The 8,956-nt window shown below is 33.8% G+C and overlaps 1 protein-coding gene across 1 annotated transcript; it reads left to right on the top strand.

Moving 5' to 3' along the window:
• The first annotated feature begins 2,167 nt into the window (after nt 1-2,167).
• On the top strand, nt 2,168-8,196 carry LOC132063733 (cytochrome b5-like). The gene is made up of 4 exons (XM_059456431.1): nt 2,168-2,319; nt 2,417-2,518; nt 7,519-7,585; nt 7,671-8,196. Exons 2-4 carry the CDS (start codon nt 2,441-2,443, stop codon nt 7,925-7,927), a joined length of 402 nt encoding a protein of 133 aa, XP_059312414.1. The 5' UTR covers nt 2,168-2,319; nt 2,417-2,440; the 3' UTR covers nt 7,928-8,196.
• Nucleotides 8,197-8,956: the final 760 nt, after the last annotated feature.

Here is an 8,956-nt window from a genome sequence, read left to right as displayed (position 1 = left end):
ACTTTTTGTGGTATTAAGTCGCCACTGTGCCGGTATACTGTAAAGATATATACCTATGTTGGAATTATATATATACTTTATACAAAGAATGATACGTTTATATACATATCTTTAATTAATCATATATTTATTATACATAAATTATACATTAATTATACATTTATTATACACATGTTATACAATAATGATATGATATTTTTTTTACATTTACAATAGTGATACATATTATATACCACAATGATACGGTTTCTATAATATATTTTTTATACGTATGGTACACTTTTTATACAAGATTGATACAGTTTATATACACATGCTGGAATTATATGTACACTTTCTATACAAAACGATACATATTATATACAAAAATGATACGGTATAATTTTTTATTTTATACACGATTTATAGCCAATCGTTCGATACACATTATATACACAAATGATACATATTATATACAAAAATGATACTGCCTTAGTGATTCATATTTTATACGAGTTTCTATACATTACGATGTGTCGATACATATTTTATACAATAAATGACACATATATAAAAATCGCCAAATATTTTTGTATTTGGGTTTTTATTTGAAAATTATCTTATTTAAGTTTTGGCTAATGGATGAGATTAGTTTAGTGGGTATAATTTGAGTTTAGAAGAACTTTGGTCACCAGGTGGAATTAGTTTCACTCGACCTACTATATATGTCTTTTTCCCTAGCAACTATGCTCGAGAGTATAATCCTTTTTACCCAACAGGGCATATTTTTCTATGAAACCTTGTCTTGCTTTATTATTTTTAACTCTGCTGGGATACTACAGAAGGCATAACTTTACCCGGATAGGTACAAATTGCTATGAAATCTTGCCTTACGAATTATTATTTTTTGGACTCTGCTAGGGTTCAAACCAAAAATATTAGCATATTTTTAATTTTCTTTTAGCCGAAAGGTAAAAATTAAAGACCAGCAATTTGAGGGGAAAAAATTAACGACCATCCCAAAATAAGGACATTCCGGCAAATTGGCCATGTTACATTGCGTGACAATTTGGGCCAAAAGATCCTGGGCTTTCTTGATCTGGTATATATTTTGTTAATTTAAGCCGATAAAACTCTTGTTGTCCTTCATGAATATTTTTACTCTAAGTGGTCGTTTGGTTCATGGTATAAGAGTTAAAGATTATCTAATTTTTATACCACGTTTGGTATAAGGTATAAAATAATCCGAATAAATTTATACCTTGCACCAAACGTATAAAAATTATTACTGAATAGCCCACCTTATACCTTCTTAACCCACTTATCGATTATTTTATACCATCTTTTAGATGGTATAAAATAATCCCACCGTATGGGATAAATTAGTCCCGGATTATAATCCAGGACTATTTCACCAAAAACCAAACGACCACTAATGGAATAGTTTAGTACTTGTTCGACTTTTTAGCCAATGCTTGCAATATTAAATTAAAACATTAAGCCGATAAAACAATGTGCTTCATGAGACATATATTTATTTTAATCATCACATAAATGTTTTTGTTACCATCTATTTCATGAATGACAGTTAATTTTACGTGTCAAATCATATCGTTTATCACAAGAAAAAGATATTAATATTTTAAGAAGTCTTGGTAATGCGACAAATGTAACTTAATGCTAAACACACGTACAGAAATGCCAACAGCTCTTTTGGCAATAAAAATAATATAATTGGTAAAATTCAATATTTAATAACAACTTAGTTTTATTGTTGGCATATATAATGAATTTTTTTAAAATAATTTTTTTTTATTGCCATAATATTAACTGTTGTTACAAAAAATACTTTTGGCAACAACAAAAAAGTTGTTGCACGTTGTAACAGCCATTGGAAAAATACAGAACAGTACTATAAGTCACCATAATTAATAATTTAAAATATTTAAACGATATATGAAAAAAATTACGATCAAAGAACAACTCAATAGACTCTTGAAAAGCGAAAAGTGTCAAATAAATTTGATGAATGGAGTAATATTTTTAAAACGGTTTATAAAAGAGGAACACGACAGATAATTTGAGACGGAATGTTTAGTAATTAAAAAAAGAAAAAGAAAATTAGTATAGTAGAGATCAATATTACGTCAAATAAAAGCTTCCCACGTGTACAAGGGCTAAAATAAGCATCCTATCATCCTAGTACAACGGGATGGGGCATTGAAATGCGTTATATAACTTACAGACAAAAGTGCAAAACGGCACACACCAAACACGCTACCCAAGTTTGACTATTATCCTAGGCGGAAATTTAGAGGCAACCTAAATTTCTTCATTCTGGTTTGATTCTTAATCTTGTCCTAATCTCACTTCTTTTTAATGTTTCTGCCCTTCAATTACAATTTTTGTGTTTAATTTTTATCTTCCCATTGGATAGATTGTATATCGGTGATCGGTAAAGATGACTAAAGTTCATGCTTTTAGTGAAGTGTCGGTTCACAACAAGAAAGATGATTGCTGGCTTGTTATCTCTGGAAAGGCAAGTTTGTTCTTAGCATCTATAACTATAATTCTATTTGTTTATTCTTTTTAGCAAGTTTCTGATTGATTCATTTGCTGGATTACATAAATGTTACAGTTTTTATCATTTCTTCAGTTCTGTTGCCGCTATTTTCCTGTCTATCCTGCTTTGGTTACACTTCTTTTGAGTCAGGGGTCTATCGGAATTCGAAACAGCCTCTTTACCCCACAAAGTTAGGCTGTAGGGGTAAGGTGTGCGTACATCTTACCCTCCCCAGACTCCACTTGTGGGATTATACTGGGTATGTTATTGTTTTTGTTTGTTGTAGTATAAGTTGTGGAGTAAAACCATTTCAACTCCAAGTAATCTTTATAACTAGAAGGATGCAACTTCTAGTTTAGGCTTTCTTGGGGTCATATCTTGGGGAATTGATGCTCATAAATAGATCAATCAATCACAACTAGGTTTCAATTTCAAAGTAATTTTTTTTTTATCACTATACAAACCTTGATCATATATCGGCCCGAGGAATAATCAGATGTGGATCCGGTATTTGAAGTTTATGGGTTCCTACAACGTCCTCAAGTTAATACCTAATTGTAATTGGGTTCATTGTCAGATTCTTATAGATATTTTAGTACAACAACAACATATCCAGTGAAAGCCCACACAACTTATAGATATTTTAGTGTATTTCTTAATACATATACAAGGTCTGAGCAAAAGCTACTGGGTACTTGTGAAAACATAGCTTGTGCTCTAGATCTGCCACTGCCTGAGTATAACAACTGCTAAAGTATCAGTTGCGATTAGTATTGCGTATATAGATACTGTGTTTTTATAGTGTTTTGTTGTTAGCTAAGTCCACCTTGAAAGGTCATATGAAATGACTTTTCTTCATAGCATTCCCTTATTCATTTCTTGTACGATAATTATATCGCCATTTTGTCTGTTGAAATGATCAGTATATCTACCAACATGACATGTCCGTTCAGTCTTCCTATAAAGATTTGTTGGTAATTTGAAAACCCTTTCAACAAAGTATCCATAATGTCTTTAATTTAAATTACAGTTTCCTCATCTAGTTCTATTTGTGGAATATATGCGTTAATGCTTTCAATTGTGTTTCCCTTACCAGTCTTAACTAGGTAGCCTATCACCATTTTTCTTCTTCAACCTTATTCTTTTATGGTTTTTACAAATGATTGTGGTCTCCTCCTAATTTTTTTTAATCTATTCGGCACTGTCACTATTTATAGCATATACTATTATCGATCTCTTTAGCCTTTTACTCTCCCTGGCTTGTGTGTATCCTGGAACTGATTAGTAGACAATCCAAATGATTACACAGAGTCTGCAAACTTTAGATCAGATTTGGTTTGGCGAAGGAGGTGGGATGAGGAGGCATCATCCTCATCCTATCATGTCTTTGAATACAAAGGGCAAATCCATTATTTATTAAGTTTCGAGACTAGAAACAGTGGGATTTCTAGGTTATCAAAATGAAACGCCCACCAAATATATGTTGTTCAAGAAAATCTAGGACATAATCATGAACTTACTAAACATATGTCTAGTAAAGAAATACATTGTATAATATAGTTCACTTCCTATAGTTCAATTCGACATTACCCAGGTAATTATTTATAAAAATTATCTCTTTCCAGAAATACAAAATGATTCTTGAAACTTGGTACTAAGCATATGTCTAGTAAAGAAATACATTGTATAATATAGTTCACTTCCTATAGTTCAATTCGACATTACCCAGGTAATTATTTATAAAAATTATCTCTTTCCAGAAATACAAAATGATTCTTGAAACTTGGTACTTCCGTGATCAAAAGAATTGAGTATCGGAAAGTCAATGATAAACATGTGGAAGATGGTCCTGCAGTGATATCTGGTGCATTTGGGAAAAAAGAAACCAGCGTTGTTTGAAAGGATTTCAACTCCTAATCACTTCCCAAAGGATAGAGTTTTATGAATCTTCTTGCTTGGAGTAGGTTTTGTAATGTAAATAGTATTGAAACTTTTTGGATCATAAAAACTCTTGAATTTTTTCTAGGGGGTTATCAGACAATGTACAGGAGCTATTTTTGCTTATGTTTTTGTAATCCTTTGCATCTTCTGGATGCTGAGTGAATGAAGTTTGCCTTTACTTGATCAGGGAAAAAAAAAAAAAAAAGAACTGACAGTTCAGTAATATGATTGCTCATCTGAAGACTTCTTAGGAGAAATATATTTTATTTACAAAAGCCTTATCAAAAAAATATAAGATCCAATTTTCACTTTAAAGAGTTGGGTGGCATATGTAGTGAAATGGGAAAGCTAAAATTTAACAAATGGAGTAAGTAGAAATAGGACAAAGCAGAAATAACAAATAAAATTAAGATGTGTTAGTAAGAAAGATGGACCAAAAGTTTTCTTTGTTTTGAGGCTATAGCCTATAAACACAAGTACTTTTCTTTTTGATCATGTTCATGGTCATTTGATTTACAAAAAAAAAAAAAAAAAAGAGGCATTTGACAGGCAAATATAAAAGAAAGAAGCTTTTTTACCCCTTTATTAGTATTTCTTTTTCAAGGAAGAACGGCAAGTATCAGCTAGTGATAAAACAAATCAATAGCAGAAGGGAGAAAAGAATAGAATAAAGAAGAAAGAGAAGAGTGAAACGCGAAAGGGAGAATGAAAAGCAAAGGGAGTGTAGTGGATAAACCAGCGCATACAACTCTGAAAATAATAAAGGAAATGAAGTAACAGCGCGAGTAAAATCTAGTCATTTTTTGTTGGTTAGCATCAAACTGTATAAATTGCAATGAGATTGGTTGGGATTTGGACAATTAGAAGTCCAAAGAATAGAGTGGTGAGTGAGATGTAACCAAAATAATAAGAGAAAACTGAAGTATAATCAACACTAATAAAAAAACACTAGTCTTTTTCGTCTCACATAACACTAGTCTTTTTCGTCTCATCATAACAACTAAAGGACCTTTTTCCTCCTCATTGCATTGCATGACATCCCAAGACTTAGTGGCTCATAGGATTAAAGTTAAAAGGAAAAAATATGAAATATACTGAAATAAGGTGAATCAGAATTTATTGAATTAGAACACCAAGGAGACATCTGAAAAACAAGAAAGAAAAAGAAGGATGAAAAGAGAGAGCATAATGTGGTGTGTTAACTATAGGGAACAAATTTTGTAGCAAATAAGCTAGCACACCATGGATGCATGCAGATGGCCGTCAACTCACTTAGCATTTTTGTTGAACCACCAACTTTTGTATAAGAATCACTACAGGAGGACCAAGCTAGGAAACAACGCTATCCTTATCTACTCATGGAAATAGCCCTTACAGGCAATCCCCATTTTGTAATGCACAGCCCCAACACCCTCTTCCTCCCTTAGGGCCCTCTGGTTCGCCTTTCGTAATGACTCCACGATGAGTCCCGGAGTCTTTTTGGGTCATCCTGATACTGCTACAATTACGACTCTCTGTAGTGTTCCTACTTAATTAATATACTTTGTTTCCTCGGACCAAAAAAAAAGTATAGGTCTTAAATTCTAGAAGCTTTGTAGCACCAAATCTAATATCAGAGTGACAATGAACTTAAAAGTTTAGCTTGCCGTGTAAAAACATGCCTTAAATTGAAGGGAACAAAGCAAAGCAGGCATCAAAGAATCAAAGTTAAAAAAAGAATGTCTGCTGAGAATCAGTTGGGATAAGAGGTACCTCGAGGTGTAGGGTATTATTGTAATACATTAGGGGAAGGAGGGTAGAAAAATTTACGGAACTAAGTATTGGAAGTGAGCACGTTACAAAATCTTATAGTACTATGATAAATTTCATTTTTTGTCCAGATGTCCAAATTTTATGAACTATGCGTCTAACCCAATCTAACAAATCACAAATTGACATTTTTTACTGGGAATTAGTGAAAATAAAATTCTTTCCAACAGAAAAAAACGGGTTGTAAGATTCCTACAAAACTATGTTTGACATAGTATACAGTATTGAAGAGAGGAAATATATATTAGATTGGGTTTTTAACAATTAATTGAGATAAAATCTGTTAGGGGAAGCTAACAAAAATTGGTTTTATTTCTCCTGTGATATTTGTGAGAGCTAAGAAACGCTTGTTCCTAAAAGAATAATTATACACCAGCATACCACGCTCTACCATTGGACATAGGGCCATATCATGAGGTAGAAGAACTCTTTTGTTGCTGTCTTTACCACTATCCTTGTATGACATCACGGATAAATGGTCGAAGGCTTCTCTACATGTGCTCTTTCATTGGACAGGATCTTGACCTGCTCTTTGATCTCACTATTTCGGTATTTCCCAATGATTCATTGTCGTCAATAACTTATAAATCACCATTTGTTTCCAGCTAGATCAATTTATTCATTATCTGTTTTTCATTTCATTTCTCCACCGGTGTTCCCTAAGTTGCAACTCTCTCTTACGATTGTAACTATCAGTGCTTTCCATGTTTCCATGTAATGGGTACGTTATCTATACACAAAATACATGGAGAGAAGTTTTTCGTCTTGTAAGGAGGACCTTGCTATTTCATCTCTCTCCTGCTCACTCTTGTAATGTGATTCTATACTGTAAACGGTCTCTGTCAGTACGTGGCCACTGTGGTATAAAAGTGCTTGATCTGAATGTTATAGCTTGGAACTGTGTTGCGGAGGTTTCAATTTTATTTCCATCATTAGTGTTAACTGACTATAATGCATTCTAGAACGGTTGGATGTTCTCTACGATCTCTAGACTTTGAATAAGGTAAATAATCTAGAGGACAAATGCATGAACACTTGAATATGTAATAATACGTAGTTCGTCATCATATTTGGTATTTGACATAGACCCTCTTTGGTAATAAATATCGTTCTCAGCAGAAGTAAATCAAAACCTCTCCTGCTGGGGGCATTATTTTAGCTGTGTTGTTCTGATTATTGTTTACTGTTGCTATAATTTAATTCCATGTTTGACAACTTTATGTTAGGTTTATGATGTAACCTCATTTTTGGATGACCATCCGGGGGGTGATGATGTCTTGCTAACTGCAACAGGTAAGACAAAAAACTTGGGTATTAGATTGCTTTTCGTGAACTGATATACTTAGATATGATATGTATAAATTTTTGTGATACATAGGGAAGGATGCGACAGATGATTTTGAGGATGTCGGTCACAGCGATGATGCAAGAGAGTTGATGAAGAAATATTACATTGGTGATATTGACAGTTCCACCCTTCCTGCGGAACCCAAATATACCCCGCCAACCCCAACGACACCAACCGCTGGACCGCAGGGTTCTGGAAATTTATGGAAGATAATATTGCAATTCTTGTCACCTTTGCTGATATTGGTTGCAGCACTTGCCTTGCGTTCCCTTTACCAGAAAGAGTAAATCAACTGTCATGTTGGAATACAATACAACCTTCTCTTATGCAACTTGTCATTTCATATGTTGTGTTTGTGTTTTAGTCTCTAAGAGTAGTGCTCTATTCAGCTCATGTGTATGTATTTGCTACCTTTGTTGGATTTCCTTACTGGGACACTGAGATATTAAGATGTTAGCTCTGTTGGATGTCACTGGTGGTAATGCTGTCTGTTAGTGGATGTTAGAATAAAAGTTTATGGTAAATGACAAATGGTGGAACATGCAATTGGTTCTTACATGATTGGCGTCATTTGCCTATTTTCATTAGTAAGACTTTATATAGCCGAGGGTCTTTCGGAAACAACCTCCCTACCTTGGAGGGTCTGCGTACATTCTAATCTTCTCAGACTCCACTTGTGGGATTACACTGGGTATGTTGTTGTTGTAAGACTTTTTATACTACAACCTCCTGGCTAGTTCACTCAGGTCAAGGTATACTTCTATGTTAAGTTAACATGATGCGATATTGTCCAGTTGAAGTTAAATTCACATGATTTTTTCTCGCGGCCTTTTCTGTTGGTGGGATGGAGCGCACCTCCATTCCTTTCACTAGTAGGGGTCGTGTGGTTCCTATGTTACCTCCTTTTCCGATCCTTTTCTTTTAGTGCTTCGACCCGAAGGAATAGCTTCTAGCTAGTTGCTTTTCATAGCCCAGTGTAAAGAAAGGAGTGACCTAGGGCGTCAATGGACGTAAACGAGGTGGGAAGCGAAGTAATTTTGATAGCTAGCGAGTGGCAGCTCATGAGTAGCTTTATATAGGGGTTGACTCTGCTGCTTTTTCTCGACTCATGTTTTTACCCCATAGAGATATTGAATGGCAGGGAGATTTTTCGTTAACAGCTTTTGTTCATTCAGTTATAAAAATTTAATTCAGGTGTCATCTAAGTGAAAAGTTATGAACCATTGAAAGTAGAATCATAAAATTTGTTTTTCTTATTAACTGTCAATGTGAGATTTTGTTCGTGTTCTAACTTCATGCTATCACAAAAAAGAATT

This window comes from Lycium ferocissimum, chromosome 7 (genome assembly GCF_029784015.1).
Source record: "Lycium ferocissimum isolate CSIRO_LF1 chromosome 7, AGI_CSIRO_Lferr_CH_V1, whole genome shotgun sequence".
Taxonomy (NCBI): domain Eukaryota; kingdom Viridiplantae; phylum Streptophyta; class Magnoliopsida; order Solanales; family Solanaceae; genus Lycium; species Lycium ferocissimum.
This window is presented reverse-complemented; position numbering and strand designations above follow the sequence as displayed.

Coding starts and splice junctions, on each gene's coding strand:
- LOC132063733 (XM_059456431.1), top strand. CDS start 2,441: ATGACTAAAGTTCATGCTTTTAGTGAAGTGTCGGTTCACAACAAGAAA. Junction 2,519..7,518: donor GGCTTGTTATCTCTGGAAAG/GCAAGTTTGTTC, acceptor ACTTTATGTTAG/GTTTATGATGTAACCTCATT. Junction 7,586..7,670: donor TGTCTTGCTAACTGCAACAG/GTAAGACAAAAA, acceptor TGTGATACATAG/GGAAGGATGCGACAGATGAT.